Source organism: Mizuhopecten yessoensis, unplaced genomic scaffold, assembly GCF_002113885.1.
Source record: "Mizuhopecten yessoensis strain PY_sf001 unplaced genomic scaffold, ASM211388v2 scaffold6683, whole genome shotgun sequence".
Taxonomy (NCBI): Eukaryota; Metazoa; Mollusca; class Bivalvia; order Pectinida; family Pectinidae; genus Mizuhopecten; species Mizuhopecten yessoensis.
Window position 1 is genome coordinate 2,481,011 of NW_018406672.1, and position 21,766 is coordinate 2,502,776.

The following is a 21,766-nucleotide window of genomic DNA, read 5'->3' on the forward strand; positions in this document are numbered from 1 at the left end:
TTGATGTACGAAACTGGATAGCGGGATAACCAGATTAGTGAAGGATTGATGTACGAAACTGGATAGCGGGATAACCAGATTAGTGAAGGATTGATGTACGAAACTGGATAGCGGGATAACCAGATTAGTGAAGGATTGATGTACGAAACTGGATAGCGGGATAACCAGATTAGTGAAGGATTGATGTACGAAACTGGATAGTGGGATAACCAGATTAGTGAAGGTTTGATGTACTAAGCTGGATAGTGGGATAACCAGATTAGTGAAGGCTTGAAGTACACAGATGGATAGTTGGATGACCAGATAGTGATTGCAGGATTAACGGGGTTTGCTGGTAGGACAACCATAGTAACGGCTGCTGAACTAATAATGTTTGACTGTTGCTATAGCAAATTATTTAGATGTCTATGTCATTGTGACGTTCGATGCCAGCTAGCAAAGAGCTATCATTCTGCCGTTCGTACGTTTTAAAGAACATGGCCCCACCCATCTCCTTTTTCGAAAAAAAAAATCGCAACAATTGTTTGTGCCATTTTGCAATTAATGAAGATAAAGTACCACAGACTTGCCTGTAGATATGTCAACGTGTATGTGTCGAAGGATATTAAGAGAATGCATATTGACATGCACACAATGCATTAGACTCTCCCGTTTTTTTCTCTGTTGGCGTTTGTGAGATACCAACCAGACTTCACATAACTTAAATACCCCATTTGTGTGTTCTCTTTTCGAAAGAAATTCGATTTTGTAAAGCAGTTATGTCTTTTTGACATCACCATACCTCCATTTGTTAGCAAACGTCGGTTTCCCGTCATTCCACTCCTATACAGGGTTGGTATACGGGACCGCTGTTGCCAAGTGATTACGGTGTCTGACATTCTGCTACAACTAGCTCTCCACCAACATGGGTCGCGGGTTCGAGAAACGTAGGGGAGTGGCCAGGTACTGGCCTTAGGTCGGTGGTTTTTCTCCGGAACTCCGGCTTTCCTCCACCACCACTGAAACCTGGCACGTCTTTAAATGACCATATCTGTTGATAGGCCTTAAAAACACAAACAAACCATACTTAAGTTTGGCGTAACGATTGGTCTGATGTTGCGCCATAGAATCATCATAGGAGATGACTAATGCAGGTTCTTGACTGTAGAATCGGGTGATATCTTCTGTGTCCGGATGCAGGTCGTGTCTGTGGTATGACCATGTGGAATTTATCAGTGTTAGTTCGCACGTGTATGAGAGCGATTGTGCCAGACAAAATGTTTTCACGAAATGTAAATACATGTACTTCAGTTTAAGTAATTGTTCCGAGGGAACGATTATGTAAGTCTATCGAACAGCAACGATAATTTGAAAACAAGTTTCTCATGTATTGAACAACTTTGTCTTGTACCGACATTACTCATATAATTGTTCTTTTGTCTTCGAATTGGCCGTATATATGATGTAATAACGCCATTAAGTGGCAATTCTATCGATAACAACGAAACGCCGTAACTGAAAAGAAGGAACAACTGAACAGAAATAAAAAAACACTCCAAAACGGATACCAGTGAAAGAGAAAAAAAAAGTGATTATAAAAACATACCTGAACATACACTGTTTTAAAAAACGATTACATATATAAAAGGCGTATGCCAATCCCATTGATGTATCTTTAGGATATCTAGAGCGAGGCTAATGCGTCCCCCGGCCTGCGCGCGCTATCCAATAAGCACATGCACCTTTTCCCGCCTGTTACCTACCGACAAGACAGGATCTAATGGAGCATGCGCGATACCTAAAACCAACATGCTTTCATTGCCGTCATTGTAGGCGTTAGCCATTCCACGTGACTCCGGTGGAGGAAATAACTCCAATATTTTTTGTTTTTCTCATATTTTGATATAATATCTCGTTTTGACTCGCTTCCACTCGAGGCAGTAGATATATCGTTGTTTCCGTTTACTTTGATATAGTCTGATCTACCAATTCCGCCTAGCCTCTCAGAGCTCAGCTGGAGACGTCCTATTGGAAACGTATCAACATGGCTATTAAACGTTATTACTAAGATATGGAACTTGTTTTCACATTTTCGTTATTAGCTGTTTGAATGATGTATAGCATAGTGATAAGGAAGGGCGTTAAATGATGCAACACACGCGGTGTCTGATATTACATAGATAATCATGGCCGACCAATTTCATAAAAATCATCTTTGGTCATGTGTTATAATCAACCTACTTCACTGACAAAGAGCAATGTTTCATTTAGGACTTGTTTACGATACTTCAGTGTTTTAATTTCATAAAATAAATCTAATAACCACTCGACAACTTGTTTAATTGCATTAGCAGGCGTTAAATCTACACCGTCTTCTATTGATCAAGGGCGATAATCCGTTGGAACTAGGACATTTTTTTCTGTACTTTTCGCTTATTAAACGATCTAAATAGGTAGGATTTTAAGGCTAACAGATCATCAGATTTTAATCTCCTTCCAATGTTGAGTTAATGTTTCTCTGAGATTTTGTTGAATGTCAGGGGTTTTCTGTAATTTTTCGTTAAATCCCCCAACCAACATTGTAATTCATGTTTTAAATAACCCATAATCTTAATTTGTCTTCCTCAACTAATATTTGTTCTAATGAAACTGTGACATTGGCGTCCGAATAAAAAAAATGCCAGACTCCTCCCGTAAAAAAATGTAATAGCAATTATTCCGTTAATTAACAAAAATCCCTTTGGAAGCGCTATCCTGATTTATCTGATATTTGCTCCATGATAACGTTCCGTAGTAAGCCGATAATACTGCGATTTTCTGTTACAGTTAATAGTTCATCATTTGAACACGTGCACAAATATTTCAGTTAAAGGATATTAAATATTTTAACATCGTTTTTTAAACTTTGTATGGTTCCTTACATGACAATGAATTGCATTAGATACGGTATAAAGCTCAGGGACGGAGATAGTATCGCTACAGAGGAAGCCATTCGTGTTTCAGATGTTTGCTTTGGATTAAGCCGAGCTGAGGAATAACTAGGGTGGTTCGTTGTTTTAAATGCGATGCTGTGTAACTGGTCTTTATTCAATTCTGTAAATATACATAAGACTTTCAGCTATATCTCATTATATACGCAAACAATACTATTAGTTACACGGATTTTTGGCAGGGGATACGGAATGGTATGACCCTAAAGGGGTTCATATTTCCTGAGGCCGTTAGGCCGAAGGAAATACGAAATCCTGTAGGGTCATACTATCCCGTATACCCTGCCAAAAATTCGTGCAAAGAATTTATTACCCCTTTGAGTCTTTTATAATAAAAGCAAAGAAAAATAACAGGCACAGTACCTCATTTAGTTTCGTTTTATCAAATTCCTCGAACTGTTCTTCCTGATTCTTCTCTTTTAAATATGTCCTCAGCATGTTTGCCGCTCGTCTGTTCCGACTTCTGTGTGTTATGTAGCACATAGTTAGCCCTTTTGGCGACTATTTCCTCATCAGTATGCGAAGCGAAACGTTTTGCCATTTTGTAAACAGCGAAGCAGACGACGAATGCGAGTTGTCTCCCGATGTCCGGTCGCAAGATACAAAGACACGTGACCCGTATTCCCCTTGTAAAATCACGTGATTCCTCCGTATTACTGCTGAGAATCACGTGACATGACCGTATACCCCCTGAGATTTTCTTATACCCCCTGAGATTTACGAATGCGGTTTGGTACACTGTAGTTTTTAACCAATCAGATTCCTAGATTTTCCTCAAAGGGGTAATAAAAAATATATATCAGCTTTTGTACTCGACAATACCTGCAACTATTGCGGTAGAAACGTTCGTCCCTTGAGTATTTGCTTTGTACACGTTTCCCTGTCAATAAACAATGTGTTTGCATGTCCATGACCCGGAACGACTTTCGAAAAGCAAATAAACTGATAAGTCGTTTGGCAAACTAATCACCAAACCGAGACTTCAATAGATATTCCCATTCACCGTCTTCGAATTCGTATCAACAAACGTTCGTTTTCGATGGACGTAACAAAATGTCTGAAGTCATGACTTTTGAAATAAATTTATAGATGTGACCTGATAATTATCAACGTCAGCATATTGAATACCGTCACCCTTATTGTAAAGGTCATTAAAACGCATGTACTAGCCAAACGTTACATGTATCATTCATTTCGCATGACGACAGAAATAATTTGCAAGCAAATGTTCTACAAAGAAACGAGACACGTGCAAAGTAGATACACAACGATTTTTAGAAAATAACATAATCGGAAATCATACGGTGGTCGGATGGTGTGAAGTTGATTGGATCGAATGTCAGAACGGGTCTCCGGAGAATTGATATTTAACAAATCAACGAATTTAGGCGGTAAAAAGTAAAGGTATCAAATAGAGTCGATGAGGTGTGGTGTGATCAATTTCAATCTTGGAGTGGATTCGGATCGGGTGATGAGAGGGATATCGCCTGGATATAGAATTCTATGATCAGCCCCCGCCAATAAACCCTACCGTTTGATGATACCACGCACAAATGGATTAGACTGTAATCGGGACCCGCCACTACATCTGACTTTGCAATTAACTTCTCCCACACGGAGAGTTCTCCGTTATATAATCACAAATCACCGGGTACTTGCGCACGCAACATCTTCTCCTTATAATCAAGATGGCGTTGATGACATCCGCACATGAGTTTCCGCGCCAGAAGTTCCTTTCCGATTTCGGACGACACCGTATAATTTCTCTATTCAGTTATCGTTACTTTTGCAAACTCCATTGACTGTCACGAACTTAAAATGACCTGTAAAGTACATGCTACCTAAATGTGTCATTCTATAGCAATAGGTGTACAGTGTGTAAATATTCATGATGCTCTTCTTCAAGTTTACTCTTCATACAAAAACCTGCCTTGAGTCTCAGATCGGAATACCAATGATGGCCCACAGAAACTTACCGAACACAGTATTTGATAGATAGATGCACTGTGACAAAGCCTCTTTTAGTTCATTTAGTTGTCAGATATCTACTTCCTTTTTTTCTGTTCCCTGTAGGTTTAGGTAAAGAACAGGCCTGCTGCATCCCACTGCATGTTTATCGTCAGATTTAGAGGCGACTTATGTGGGAACCTTCTGCAGAATCGGGGTATTTTCTTCTGTGACTTTTGTTTTTTTAGGAAGACGGCAAAAACAAAATTAATCTGCTGTCTTGTAACACTTAGGATCTGTTTGTTCCTCTCACTCCCCTTTACTTTTTCAAACTCCATTGACTGTCACGAACTTTAAATGACCTGTAAAGTACATGCTACCTAAATGTGTCATTCTATAGCAATAGGTGTACAGTGTGTAAATATTCATGATGCTCTTCTTCAAGTTTACTCTTCATACAAAAACCTGCCTTGAGTCTCAGATCGGAATACCAATGATGGCCCACAGAAACTTACCGAACACAGTATTTGATAGATAGATGCACTGTGACAAAGCCTCTTTTAGTTCATTTAGTTGTCAGATATCTACTTCCTTTTTTCTGTTCCCTGTAGGTTTAGGTAAAGAACAGGCCTGCTGCATCCCACTGCATGTTTATCGTCAGATTTAGAGGCGACTTATGTGGGAACCTTCTGCAGAATCGGGGTATTTTCTTCTGTGACTTCTGTTTTTTTAGGAAGACGGCAAAAACAAAATTAATCTGCTGTCTTGTAACACTTAGGATCTGTTTGTTCCTCTCACTCCCCTTCCTTTTCTTTTCGAGCATGTCGTCCTAGGTACCCGTCTGTATATGACCTTGGCCGTTTGTAAGACGATTAACCCGAAACAAACGTAAAATAAAAACTTCTAATTCTTAAATTTAATATCTCTTATTTTCTTATTGAAGACAATGTGGTTTGTCGTATGCTAAACATGTAGCAACGTATCGGTAAACCATTGTTTCTCATACTTAAACATCGGTAATCTATTGTTCTCATCGTTAAACATTGGCATTTGGACTAAGATATTCCGGAAGATTTCTGCTCTTTGTTGCACTAAAACAATAGTGAAGTCCGGCCCCGAATACAATGCAATACAATACAATGCAATACAATATAATGCAACACAATACAATACAATACAATGCAATACAATACAATATAATACAATACAATACAATACAAAACAATATAATACAATACAATACAATGCAATGCAATGCAATACAATACAATGTAATACAATGCAATACAATACAGTGCAATACAATACAATGCAATACAATACAATATAATACAATACAATACAATACAAAACAGTATAATACATTACAATTCAATTCAATACAATACAATGCAATGCAATTCAATACAATACAATACAATACAATACAATTCAATTCAATACAATACGATGCAATGCAATGCAATGCAATACAATACAATACAATACAATGCAGTACAATGCAGTACAATACAATGCAATACAATACAATGTAATACAATGCAATACAATACAGTGCAATACAATACAATACAATACAATACAATACAATTTAGTATAATACAATACAATGCAATGCAATGCAATGCAATGCAATACAATACAATACAATACAATGCAGTACAATGCAATACAATACAATACAATACAATACAACACAATGCAATATAATACAATACAATACAACAAAATACAAATTGAATTATTTTTGATGCTTATTAGTTCAGCAATCTGGAAAACCTTTTTTTGAAAGATTTTCATTTCTCTGAAACGAAAATTTGGAATTAATGATGTTTCGGTGTACTCCTATCTGAAGTTTTTTTACCGTAAAAATGAACCGGTCACATGTGTAAAGTACAAGTGTTTTTTTTATATGTTTGTTCATCTTATTCTAGATTAAAATAAAATAAAATAGAAAACTTCAATTACTGTTTAAGAACCTAGTGCTAGCTAAAATATTCAGCTAACTGAATTTCCATATTCATTGGTCTTTATGAATTCCTACACATCAACACATAGTCTCGCTGTACACTTATTACATACTGTTTGTGAAAGTCATTATCGTAAATATGTCAGTTTTAGCTGTCCATACTTAATTTCTACTATTTACAACCTGCGTCTGGTATGTAGTGTATAATCAGGAAAATTACTGCTAATTCAACACATCACTAAAGAACAGACAAAAACGTAAAACTTAGATTTTATCTTTGTTTACCTGTGCAACAGACAAACATAATTACAAAGTGAGAATGTTGCCGGCGCGGATTTCTACTAAATATCGTCGTTCTGTAGGAATTTAAGAGACGTTTGAAGGAGAGCAGTGAAATCCTATATCCCGAAATGACGTAAAGAGAGGCGGAGGTGCGGTACAGTGTGTGTATAGATACATTGTTAAACACCAATTGACAGACACAAGTACATCAAAAGACTCTAGCAGGGTGGCAACGCCCCCTGTCTATAACCAGTTAACCAGATAGATATATATAGTTTGGTGTGTATGGCGAATAAATTAGCTGATATACTACAGCTACAATGCTGAAGAAGATTAGTACGTTATTGCTGTAAGCGTTCTAAAGGTTCGTCGTTGTAACTGTTGTTTGATATATTTAATGTAATTTGAAGCAACAGCTTTAATTATACACAATCTCTGCTGTAATTTGAAGCAATGACTGTAGATGCATCTTCTAACCTATTTTTTGCTGTAATTTGAAGCAATAAGTTTATCTATGAACAGCCTCTTTGCTATAACTTGAAGCAGACAAATGTACATTTATCATTTGCCCCTTTTTAAGCTGTAATTGAAACGATGCTTATGGCCTTTTATCACTATAACTTGAAGCAATAGCCTTAAAGATGAACAGTCTATTTGTTGTAATTTGAAGCAATAGCTGTACTTGTATCTTAAGTCATATTTTCAGGCTGTAATTCGAAGCGATTCTTATGACGTTTATTGCTGTAATTTGAAGCAACGACGTTTACTCATGCACAATATCTTTGCTGTAATTTGAAGCAATAACTTAAACTTATGCTCCATCAATTTTCTGTAATAAGACAGTCACTGTACATGTATTCTAGATACAAATCTTTTCTATGTCATTTGAAGCAGTGCATTCAACTTATTACTTGATGTCTTTGCAGTATTTAAAGGTCATACATATGCAGCCGTTACTAACGCCACTGTCTTTGCTGTGGCTTATGGGTAATACAAATCGAACTAAACTTACGTAAAAACCCGACAGTAACCGAAAAACGTTCTCGTACGATGACTAATAGACACTGCAGCCTGGTCCAATGAATTCAGGTCGGAATATCTATCCTTTGTCTATATGACCATGTGTTAAATTTATCTATCCATCTATACTATCATCAAAGTACATGTTTATCGGCTGGAGCCTGTTGCCGACTGTATATATGTATATAAATCTATTTTATGTAATTATAAACGTGTAAATATTTTGGATCTGAAATTGCAGTCTGGGCTCTGATACACGACCAGTGTTTACAAGGCATACATTTGCTACCTCCATTAAAGAAGAGTTCTGGTCGCCATTGCTGCGAACCATATGGCTCCTCTGGTCTCTTATCCTCCGAAGCACTGACATATATACGATGCACATGTTTAGTTTCAGGGTAAATTTTCTGATGGAAACAAAACCACTACGATCGACCTTTAGCGATGTTTGTCTTTGTCTGACTGTTTGTTTATATACAAAGCGAATTGGTTCCTAAATTTAGAAAACCTCTTCCGGTCTGATCTGAAACAGAATCGTCGTAAAAGCGCGTTCGTATACAAAGTGAAAAAATATTCTTCATCCAATAATCGAGGTCAACGCGTGCAACCCTTTGAACTACCGAATCTGCTGAATAGAAAGAACGAGGTTTTATCCCGTACCGTCATAATTAGGTCATTTGACGGCAAAATTTTAATTTAATTCGGCCGAAACAGCTTTAGATTTTGCGAGTCTTAATATAACACATGCATGGATAAAGTTGCTCCCTCTAATATTTGAAGTGAAAACGGTCTTCTAAATCATATCATATTCCAGATCATTGAAGGATTTTGTTAACATGTTACCGATAAATGACCAACCGGAAATAGAACCAAATTTCAACGTTGTTCACAGCCAGATCCGTCCATTACATAGGTAACATGTATAAAGTAAAACTGTGAGAGAAAGCTATTCCGTGGAAAAGATTTGCCGACGGAGAATTTTGGTTGTTAGAATGTCTATTATAACTGTCCTAGTACAAAAAATAATCGATGCGATCCTTAAGAAAATAAAGCGCGCGATATCGTATATTTTCTTTAGAAATATTTCAAACATAAACATCTAAAACTTCGAAATAAAAAACGATCTCTTCGGATTTATGTTCTATTACCATTAGCTGCTTGCGTGGTGATAATGTACTATTTACATCGGATCGCATCATTTGACAAAAAAAGCCATGCCTTTGATTTTGACTATTGCCTGCCAATATTGCTCGTAGATTGGCCTCGCACCCCAAAGCTCAAGGTCTCCAGCAAGAGGGAGGCAGCTATCGTTACGGAAAACACGTGACTCACACACGCATTACATCATCATCAGACACTCTGACGATACTTTCTTACATTTTTTAAGTTAGAGCTACCTCATTAAACCTGCACGTGTCTTTGTTGAGAAGGGAACATGGCCACCTTGCTCAGTTACGTAATCCGTCCACAAATTCGACGATATATAAAGAATGACAGGTATGTGCTTTGACACAAGATAACAGCGTATATGTAATATTCGATTCACCTTTCTCTTTCTCTTTGATATAGACGCTTTCTTTAAGCGGTGTCTTCTTTACACTTCCGGTTAGCTTGTTATAAGAAATGTGTCCAGGTTAGGACATTTCAGTGGGATAGAACTTTAAAATTGTTAGTAGTTCAATCATCTGCGCACATCGTCTTTATACCAAATTGTCTCCGCACTGGACTCGTTAACTGTTGACGACACAATCTTCATATGATACTCGCTCCTGGTTTGCACCATCAACCACAAAATATAACTTTCAATCGTGAACTGTCTCTTTCTTGATAGTAACACCCTGCGTACCCTAGGTTACCTACTGTGTTTACATCTCGCATTTGATTCGGTACTCCGAATAGCATGACTTCCTCGATAAATCGATTGCTTGTTGACAAATTAGCAATACAGGGTTTCAAAAGATACAGCCTGATGGACATACTGGTCAAGTTTTATCGGATCTCGCAGGGAAATATGATATTGTTTAATGTGATAGAACGTTCGATCTGTTTGGTTAATGCTCAGTAGAGTGCCTTGTGGCTTTGTTGTCACTAGTCGAGCGCTCGATGTGAGGACGTAACATTACTTGGATTCGACCTAAATAAACCTGTCGTCAATGACACAAAAGACGCTTACCCTTCCGGAACGCATGGTCTCATTTTCCTTGTATTTTTCAAGAGAATCCCTGTAAATATCTTCTTTGTTCATATTTAGCCTTAGCTTTATCGATTCTGAGATCGAATTATTGTTTTGTTGAAACGGTATTCTCTTGGTGGTTTTTTTTCAATTGTTTTTTTGTTTGTTTGTTAGTTGATTGCGTAAAACTAAAAGAACTGAACAGGTAAACGGTTTATCTTTCTGTTTTCTGCCAAGGTACCTTACTACATGAATCTTATATTCATGTCCACTAATATAATCCAAATTCGTTTTTGCAAGCGAACAATGCGTTTGAAAATATTTTGATACAATATATGTAATGGAATGATGAACCGTACACGATGAAGCCCTCGGGAAAAACCTATGTGGCCCTTCTCCCATTAGGCACATTACATATTACCTTAATGTATAATGCGGGGGAAGAGAGAGTAAATACAATAATGAATCTATAAAACCTGACATGAAATGCTCAACAGCCGCGAACAGCAACACTATATATCAATAACCAACGAAAACGATTGGTCTTCATTAATTTTTATTAATGTTAATAGCCGAGTTAGAAACACTCGAAGAGCTGTAAATTTCATTGATTTATCGTAAATTGAGTTTGTGTACTTGTACAGGTAAAAAATCTTATATCATAATTTGTTGTAATGAAATCTTCGTGTTTTTTGACAGGAGTGGCACGTGCGTTACACGTTCATTGAAGTCTGACATGCAATATTATATAATTAGCATGTGTTGTTTGATTGGCGGACCGCATCTACGGTTTTCGATCTAATAGGCTTCTACTGTATCGTGTAGTACGCTGGAAAGCAATTAAGTGATCAATATTCTCATTACTCGCAGAAAAAAATGTTGTTTCACTAAACTAGCTGTGGTGTTATGTGAATTTAATCTACTAGGATGCGTTATTGTTTAATGGGATACGATAATCACCTCCTTATTCAATCCATGAAGAATCATGGTATGTGTTATTTCCATAGTTTGGTGTAACAACTGATGTAATGTTATACTTCAAAACTAATTTTCTCCCCGTGTTCATGATGCAGCTAAGATTAGGATCGTACGATAAGATTTTAAAGAGATACGTGTACATTTGTCTACATATTTAGCAAGTCAATAACGATGAATCTAATATAGATATTAAGCTTTGGTTATTTGATTATAAGATTGCAAAATACGGCGAGCGACTGACTGTCTACGAGAGTTATCTAATGAAAAAATTGAATGTCAATGGCTTTACTACCATGAAAAAAAATTAATTAATGGCTTTACTACCATGAAAAATCAAATTTTAATTGCTTTACTACAAACAGTAATGTAAAGCAGTCTAGACACCAGTATTTCTGTATTAACGGAGTACAGAAATGCAGTGACTTAATGACTTTGACGAAGCGGTAGACAAAGTAATTAAATATCTAGTATTATTTCAGTTACATTGTAGGTTCACACTTTTGGTGTGTTATTTTTGCACGATCCACAATGTCGACGTGAGTTTTAATTCAGGGAGTAATTACTATCGCAGCTTCATTCCCAGTTAATTCCAGATAGTTTCGAACTTTTCGCACATTTTTTGACACGTTATACATATATATTAAGTGTGGTCAATACATCGTGTACAGTCATTAAAATCTTCTCTGTAAGCAACCATAACTGTAGACTGTATAGTCTACCATAACACTGTAGCTGTTTAGCTACTATCGCGGGGCCACATCCATTAGTAAGCAGGGGTACAAAAACATCGTCCGTTACTTCGATTAGTGAAAATCCGGAACAATGGATTTGAAGAATAGCACTACTTAACTTTGTGATCCTCCACTTCGAAGATTGGTCCGCGATAGTGTACCATGTTATATGCTTAAACTTCAATAGTGTTGAAATTGTCTTACACTCAATTTGTGTCAAGATAAAACCAAAATAGCTAAAATATCATAAGATAAGCATAGCTGTGTGTTTTTGCATACGAATTAGCAAATTTTAACACCTCAATTTAACTCATACGCGATTTGACTTTTATTTGTAAGTAATCGTCAATGTCATACCAATAAATATAAGGCGATGTTAAATATCAGGCCTATCATTCTCCGTCAGTATTTTTTTTTTCAAATGGTAAAAAAGAACTCCCGTAAAACAGATATTAAAGGTAACATCAATGATTACAAAATAAAAACTCAGACTATAACAAATTATTATAAACAGAATAATACAGATCCTGTTCCGAGATTACTTTGTCCGGAACATTGGTTTCTAGATTTCTGAAAATAACTGTTTCCGGGATAACAGTATCCGGATCAGTGGTTTTCGGGTTTAAGGTATCCGGAACATTGGTTTCTTGGTATCCGAAAACAGTCGTTTCAATGATAACAGTGTTTGGAGCATTAGTTTCCGGGATTACAGTGTCCGGAAACAATGGTTTCCGCGATTACAGTGTCCGGAAACATTAGTTTTTTTTACTTTACCATACTAGATCAGTTCTTTTTGTGTAAATCGGGCATTAAACAGACTACGTACATTTATGACGTAATATTTGATATGCTGTTATCCATCAATATGTCAGGTCAAACTTATGTTAAGAGGATAGAGTTGATAAATAAAGACAACAGTATCGTATCGGATTGCATTGCATCTTATCGTGAATTGTCGCTCGTATTATATCGTATTTTGTTGTATCGCATTTTATTGCATTGTATTGTATCTTATCGTATCGCATTGAAATGCACTGTATCGTATTGTATCGTATCGGATTTTATTACATACTTATTAATACATACGGGGGATTTGTATATGCGATACGACTCAATTACTCTTACCCATATCAGCCCTCGCCGTATATCACACCCCAAAACCCGTATCAGCCCCGCCGTATCACACCCCAAAACCCGTATCAGCCCTCTCCGTATCAGCCCGCAAAACCCGTATCACACCCCTTTTTGACATGTTTCGTTTTTCAATATTTCAAAAGAAAAATAGATCATAAGATAGTAATTTTTATTAGTAAGTATGTAATAAACAGAATAAAACACGCATTTTTCCATTTCACACCCACTATCAACCCTCGACCAATATCAGCCTTCGGGCTAATATTGCAGTTTCGGGTTGATACTGGGTGTGATATGGAAAAAGGCATGTATCATTCTCTATATATCATGTTTTCAACTTGTTTATTTCGCATTGTATTCATTTCCTATCGAGTATTACATTTGTTACATTCTGAGTTCCTAATTTTTGCAATATTTAGCATTTGTCTGAGTTCATATATCATGAACTATCAATAACAATAAAACATCATCACTTTCATTGATTTATTTTCCGGAATGTCGGATCTCGTTTCCTTGGTAATAGATTGGTATGTATTATTAAAACATGCTCAATCATTCTCATAAACAATGGTATACCAATGCTACGGGTCACAGCGATACAGCCTTTACGCCAGAGGAAGCTTTGAATACCCATCAGAACAGTCATGCGATACAGTTGTTCTAAGCGAAGGAGAAAAGACATTTCTCATAATGTTGTTGAAGTTCTTTTTTATGATGACAAAGTGTTCCGTGGGAATAATTACATGATCTTTCGTAAATTTATTTCTTTTCTTTCGGAGCCGTAAACATTGCAACAACAAAACTTTAACCCGTAAAATTCTTCAAATAAGGCACAGTGAAATAAAACAACTCGTTTAGCTAGTTTTAACAATTCTTTGTAACAATAAAGACAGCTCAGTTGTATCACTTGTATCTTCCTGATAGAAACTGACACGCGATATATTGTCTATTCGTATAACGAGTGATAGGATGCTGCGCGCGATCCATCCGCGTTGGTGAGCTTGGAAATTTCCATCTCATCTAGTCTATACGATATATGTAGATCACACCTGTCCGGGTCTAACAGTCAATTTGTTTTTCATACGTGTATCAAAGTGATAAGATAAGGCGTTAGATAATTAATTTCTGATATATTTCTGGCCAAGATTCCTCACATAACAGACAACAACCAATGGTAAACCTTGTCAACAAACGGCAAGCATTATCAGGCAGGACAATGATTCGACTCACGTTTTTGTACATGTACTACGATACTACCGGGGTCATAGGGTACAAACCAGTTATACACGATTTGGTTTGGTTTGGTTTGTTTGTGGTTTACGTCCTATTAGCACCTATGGTCATTTAAGGACGTGCCAGGTTTTGTTGGTGGAGGAAAAGTCGGAAAAAAACCCATCGACCTGCATGCGGCAAGTACATGTACTTTCGACTGTCCCGCGTTGGTAACGAACCCGCGACCCAGAGGTGGAGGACTAGTGGTCATCAAGTAATAGACATACATTTTATCAGTACAAGCCTCCCTCTTTGTCTCTTATAGGAGTGGTTGATGACGATGATATTGATGATTATAACGATGAATGTGATGACAATGATAATTTCGATAAAGTTGATGTTGCTGAGTTGTGAAGAATGTGCCAGTAAGAATAAAGTCACTGTTTCTTGCTGTGCACTTACGGAAATAAGTTGAAAATGACTGTAACCTATACATGAACTGTCATCAGGTCACCGTATACGACTCTACAACAGAATGCAGCAGACCGATTCACTGAAGATAGTAAATCGTTAGTGAACAAACAAAGATGGCTACCTCAAGTTGACTGGGGGATGTCTCGGTGAAGTAGATCCTTGACAAACTGGTACAGATCGCTTACGGGTCTTACAGTATCACGTCATATCCGCTTTAAGATCAATATTACAATTACTTCTAAAACCTCGAACTGTCAAGGTCATGTCTTACTGATGATGACGAAATTGTGTGTGTCGTTTTATTACCGCTGTGCAAAGGTCAAAGTCGTTGTTTGTTAGTGATGACGATTTCTTTTTCTCTTCAAGTTGAAGATTTCCATGTCTAATCTTATCTCCTCTGTGTATCAAACTACAACGTAAATACGATACTCAAGTGCCAATAACATTAGCGGCGAATTCCAAATATGTTTTGCATCTTAGCAGCCTGGTACATTGTAAGGTTGAGTACTGTATTCGTTTCGCGACAACATTTCCCATTATTCGTTGCCTCTGTTTAATATCTCTATATAGTTATCCCATTAATTGGGTTGAAGGGCATTCATTTTGTTTTTGCAAAGAGATGCTTTTTTCAATATATGTGAAAGATTTTTTTTTAATTAAATCTCTTAATGAAACACAGACAATAACGAAATATTGTCTTTTAGCATTGTTGTCTCTTTGACCTAATTTAGATAATTGCTTTGATAATAATTTAAGTGTTTAAAACTTCAGGTCGTCGTTTCACAATAGTACACGTATCACATAAATAAACACGCATCTCAAATTCATAGAGACAGTAAACTCACCTCGACGCTTTAAATTACAAGTGAATGATGCATTCTTGGCTGATTTCCGGTTTTTCATTTCTGTTAGTTTCGTACTTTTATCACAGTATTTTGTAGTTTTGAGGTCTCCTTTCAAACATGCGTTTTGAGCTGGATTCTTAAGTAATTGTTAGGAAAACAACGTACAAAGATGCGCTTGTTTTTGTGAGATGCAAGCCATACTGTTGATAAGGAGTTTAAAATGCGTCAAGATTTATCCCCCCTGATGTTTTCGTATTTCACTGTGTAGATTGATGCTTTCTTTTTCTCTTGGTGTCATTTTCAAACATAAGAACGGCGTAGGTCGCTTTGAAATCATTTCGACAAATAATTCTGTTCACTTTAAGGTATTGATGCAAATAAACAGCATCACACTTGATTTATATATGCAACAAGTGTACGTTTACACATATAGCTTTAAAGAAATCTGTAGTAATCTAAACATCTAAGTATTACAACATTTTGTATCGAACTCTGGTTTATCATTAATGCATCTCTGAGCAATTTTCATACGGGGTTTGGCTCGTGTGCACGTGCAGTTCTGTATAAATATAATAACGATAAGATTTCAAGATTTTGTTAAGATACATGTAGTTGTCTCGAGGTTATTATTCTTGCACCCGAGAGCAGCATTTAGAGAAGTTTGGACCCTCGATCACGTACAGCACGCGCGGTTATATATGAAGTGTTGATTAGATTTTAAGGAGGTGTTATGGAGATACGCCTACACGAAAGTAGCACAGCTTCTAACACAAGCTGGTCTGGTGTAATTTTAGCAGCTCGGGCTGAGGGATAAACAACAGCCCTAGGACAGCTTAATGAAGAGGCGAAAAGGCACCCGGATATACTAAATAAACGATTTTGTGAAATGAATGTTCTGGTGCTGCCAAAGAAGAAAAACGGTTACATTGTGGTGTTTTGTTTATGGTTTATTAGCTCTAGAAATAACTGACAAATTGCAGTGAGGCTACTGGGGCGACAGTTAAAGTATAGATCTTGATAATGAGTTTACAATTGTGTTATAGAAACGAACGGAACGTGAACACCGGTCGACATTTTCTCATTTGTAAGCCGTACTCAGGAGTACCGGAAACCGGTATTAAATATGTATTATTCTAAAGGGGTTTTGCGATATTACAGCACGACAGACTTGCTCATGCCCGTATTTCGCGAAAACAGCGCATCAATACAAATAAGTTTTAACAATGGTACTCGTCATCTGTAATATAAACAGTCTCTAGAACTGAGGAGAGTGGTCTTGCTGACAGTATAGGGTATGGGCTTTGCAGCTAACAATGTTTAAATCGAGTTTTCTATTTGAAGCTATGCGTATTTTGTTCATGTAAAAATATAAGCTGTCACCTTGAGACTTTTCTATATGCACATGTCTATGGATGTATTTCACTGTGTTTCACTGTTTTGCCTTCAAACTTTTTTTTTTTTTTAAATATTTTTTTTTGTAATATAAACAGAATTGGTGACCTTTGTTTAAGCGTTATCAATTCACTTTCACCTTAAATGCTCCCCTTGTAGAATACTTGAATATTGACACAACAGGGTTGATACGTTGTAGGTAAAATTGACTTTGATCAGAGTTATACATGAAGTTCAAATCTCAAATTGTAAACACGCGATCAGCTGCCCCCTCATCTGAGTGCTTTTTGTTTTGATTATAGTTTTGATTATTGTTTTGTTTTGATTCCGCGCAATGATTCTGGTATTGTCGTACATTTGTTAGCTTTGCAGCAAAGTTCCAGGTTTTAAAACGTAAAATACGCATTTTCCAAGCAATTTGATTGGGAAAACATAATTCATTGAAAAATAAAATGTAAGCAGTAAGATTAATTTCGTGTGATACACGAAACATGTCGAAGTAAGTGTGGAAGGTACATAATTTTCATCGAGATGTTTCTTCATCAAAGCTATCAATATATTTTGAAATCAGGGATAACGGTGCACTTTTTATTGAATCCAGTTTATAACCATCTGAAGTTATACAGGCACTTGTGTGACGAACTTGTCGTAAATTCTTTTTTTCCCCAAATAGTAAACATTTTTTTTTGTCCAAAGATGTAATTCTTTAAGTTACGAACATTCATGAAACCGGGGCCAGTAAAAGTATTGTCTCCTTAGAAGCATGTTGACAGGAAAGACGGCCATTTAATATAACTTTTTCCTTTTCAAATTTACTGTGGAATTTGTGTTCCGATATACAGATGTCCCGGTATATAAGGTGAAAATGAACTTACTGCATGTACTAAATATATATTAAGTACATAACTAGAATGTTATCTGAATTATGAATATTGCTAATCTGGATTTTCTTCTACAGACAGGAAGCTGGTTTGGAAATGGACGGACACTTCCTCGTCCGGATGGTATACGAAGATGGTTGCACATATGATCTCGTTGGCGCAGCAGTCAAGGTGCTCGGTACGTTTGCAGTGCTTAAAAACTATTATATCAGGATATTCCGTGATAAAATATAATATGTCACAATCATTCACACGCTTGTGATATACTTGAACGTCTCGTGACAGACTGGGGTATATCAGTTCGTTTGTGTCTGTAACACGTTATAATCAATTATTTGTACCATTTGTTACGCAATATACAATATATCACTTCTTCTGTGAGAGAAAATTTCCCGTACAACACACAATAATTTGCCTTCCAGTCAATTTACCAATCATGTCTACGACATTTGAAAAAAAAATGTATAATTTATAATACAAGTAAGGTAATGGGATACCCAGACATTCCATTAGACGCCAAACCACAGCCTACCTGTATATACAAATGTATATTGTTTGCAGATAATGGCATGGTACATCTTTATATCACATGATACGAAGTGTATGCGTTTACAACCCTGGTTATCATTAGTCTGGGGGCCTCGGGGGCCAATGGGTTAAGGCGTCTGACATCCTGCTACCACTAGCCCTTCACAACTGGGTCGCGGGTTCGAGACCTACGTAGGACAGTCGCCAGGTACTGACCGTCGGTCGAACCTTTTTCTCCGGGAACTCTGGCTTTCTCCACCCCCCAAAAAATTGGCACGTCCTTAAATGACCAAAGCTATTAATAGGACGTGAAACACATACAAACAAACAAACAAACAAACAAACAAAAGTCTGGTAGAAGCTACTAAGGCATACTTATATATGACATGTATCGCCGTCCCGTCTGAATCATGTTTGTTGGTATAACGCTATGGTAATATCACATCCCGAACCCTGTTGTCTCGTGTCTGATGACATAACCTTATTAGCACGCGCCTAATGATAATTGCATCTACAAATTAACAAGAAATCATCCCAAATCTTATCAACATGTGTATAGGTATAGTGAAGAGTCGTAACATGATAATACGATATTAAACTCATAAGACACTTATCAAACCTATATGTACAAGTGTCTAACGATATGTCGCTTAGATACCAAGACGCGTCCTCAACATAAAGGTACAAGTGTCTATTGATTTGACGCTAATATAACAAGACATGTGTTAGCCTCTAGGTACAAGTGTCTGATGATATGACGCCCCAACAACAAGACACGTCTCATCTCCTATCGACAAGTGTCTGAAGATATCACTCTTATCCATCAAGACACGTCTAATTATCTATTGACACATGTCTGAAGAGAAGGAGCACTCGTATCCAACAAGACATGTCTAATTATCTATTGACCCATGTCTTAAGATATCACTCTTATCCAACAAGACATGTCTAATTATCTATTGACACATGTCTGAAGATATCACTCTTATCAAACAAGACACGTCTAATTATCTATTGAAACATGTCTTAAGATATCACTCTTATCAAACAAGACATGTCTAATTATCTATTGACACATGTCTGAAGATATCACTCTAATCAAACAAGACACGTCTAATTATCTATTGAAACATGTCTTAAGATATCCCTCTTATCAAACAAGACATGTCTAATTATCTATTGACACATGTGTGAAGATATCACTCTTATCAAACAAGACACGTCTAATTATATATTGACGCATTTGAAGATATAAATCTTCTCCAACAAGACACGTCTGATTATCTATGGACACATGTCTGAAGATATGAATCTTATCCAACAAGACATTTCTAATTATCTATTGACACATGTCTGAAGATATGACTCTTATCCAACAAGACACGTCTGATTATCTATGGACACATGTCTGAAGATATGGCTCTTATCCAACAAGAGATGTCTAATTATTTATTGACACATGTCTGAAGATATGGCTCTTATCCAACAAGACGCGTCTTATTATCTATTGACAAGTGTATGAAGTTAAGATACGTCCCCATTGCTATTTACACGCACATAATCAGACGCTTAATAAGACACGTTCCTACCGTCATCTACATATTTTGGACGCTAGAGTGACCAGACATTTGAGCCAACCTCCCCTTTAGATTTCAGTCGGACTCCCTTCATCTTCGTGCAGAAGTTAAATGTATCAATCAGGACCAAAGATTTTCAGTATTGTCAGACAAATGTTTTCCCAGGCCCGTGTAGACATGACAATCAATGAACCGCAATAAGATTTTACGGTGCCGAGTTATCAGAAAGTGCTAGAGAGCCTTTGTTACTCCAATACACTAATGTAGCGCCCTACTGATTCGTTGTAGGAATCACTCAGATTGTTATCTGGTAAATAAACCGAGAATGTAGGCCACCGATGTCACGATTGTGTAAATCTTCTGTACCAGTACATCGTCTTTACATGATAAATGATACGCTTAGAGTGTGTCACCGCCAGATGTATGGCATTTTAAGTGAGTCAGGTCACATACGATGACATATCTTACCCTCCTTTCCCCAGTTACTGTAAAACATTTAAACATGAACACAGAAAAAAAGATCGTTTTAGATTATTGACCTAGCAAGTGTATAAAATAAAATAAATAAAAGATTTAACGTGTTTTTTTTAAACTAACCAATATTTCCCTTTTTCGTATCTGTCGACACGTCAATATATACAGCTCGAAATGCAGTGCCAAAAGTAAGGGCATATGTAGATGACGGCGGGAACGTGTCTTTATAAACTAAGGAGGAAAAATACGTCAGTCCGCACCAAAGGACAAATTATACCATAGCGTCAACACTCAAGCGAAAAAGATACTACAATGTTGACACAATGCTGCAAAGGGCAAAATATGTCACAACATCAAGACACAGGAACAGAATATATGTCAGCGTCGACACAAACGGACGCCCTATACCACAGCATCAACACCAGAAGGAAGAGCAACACAAACCAATGTCAAGAGAACAAGAGAATAACAAATCATGAGAACTCCCGAACATACTATATAGCGCTTTAAACTCGCGGGTCATAATTTCGCGGTTTCGCATTCAGTACATATTCGCGTGGGTTAAATTTCGCTTCGTGCACCCGAACTCCATATGTCGTGCAAAGTACTTTGAGTGTTATCATTTAAGGGTTAAACCTCGAAATACAGTTAAACCGTTTAAAAACACCGATCCCGAGCGTCGTCATCCGCCAGTGACGTCACTGGAAAGAAAATCAAATGTGTTTGTACCGTTGTAGGAGTAAACTGTCATCAATTAATCACCTATTGTGTACACGTGAATATGCTGTGGCCACTTATATGTAAGTGTTGTTTTTACATGGACTGCCCAGTTGCCCGATGACAATCTGATATGAGTTCATTTAAGCTTGCATAACAGCGTTGCGTATTTTCAACATGTTGTGATAAGGTCCGTAAAAGTGGTTAACATTTTCGATAATTTCGCTGGTGTTTAGAATTCGCGGATATTAGTCAAGGCGCGAATATAGCGAAAATAAAACCCCCGCGAAATATCAGTACGAACTTCATTATTACAATTTAATTAAGCTACAGTAGTTATAAATGTAGTTTGCCCACTTTTGTACAATGTAGAGCAGGTCAATAACATATTTTTATCAAGACAATTTTCTGTTATTTCTATAAAATCTAAAGTAGGAGACGAAACCAAGTTGTATTAGCTAGT

At 36.9% G+C, this 21,766-nt stretch overlaps 1 protein-coding gene across 1 annotated transcript in view; it reads left to right on the plus strand.

The window, feature by feature from the left end:
- The window catches only part of LOC110452447 (guanylate cyclase soluble subunit beta-1-like), a 51,392-nt gene that overhangs the window by 14,754 nt on the left and 14,872 nt on the right, over positions 1-21,766 (plus strand). Inside the window, exon 3 of the mRNA XM_021500995.1 lies at positions 18,085-18,185. Within this exon, the coding sequence (XP_021356670.1) occupies positions 18,085-18,185 (101 nt within the window). The remainder of the gene's footprint in view (positions 1-18,084; positions 18,186-21,766) is intronic.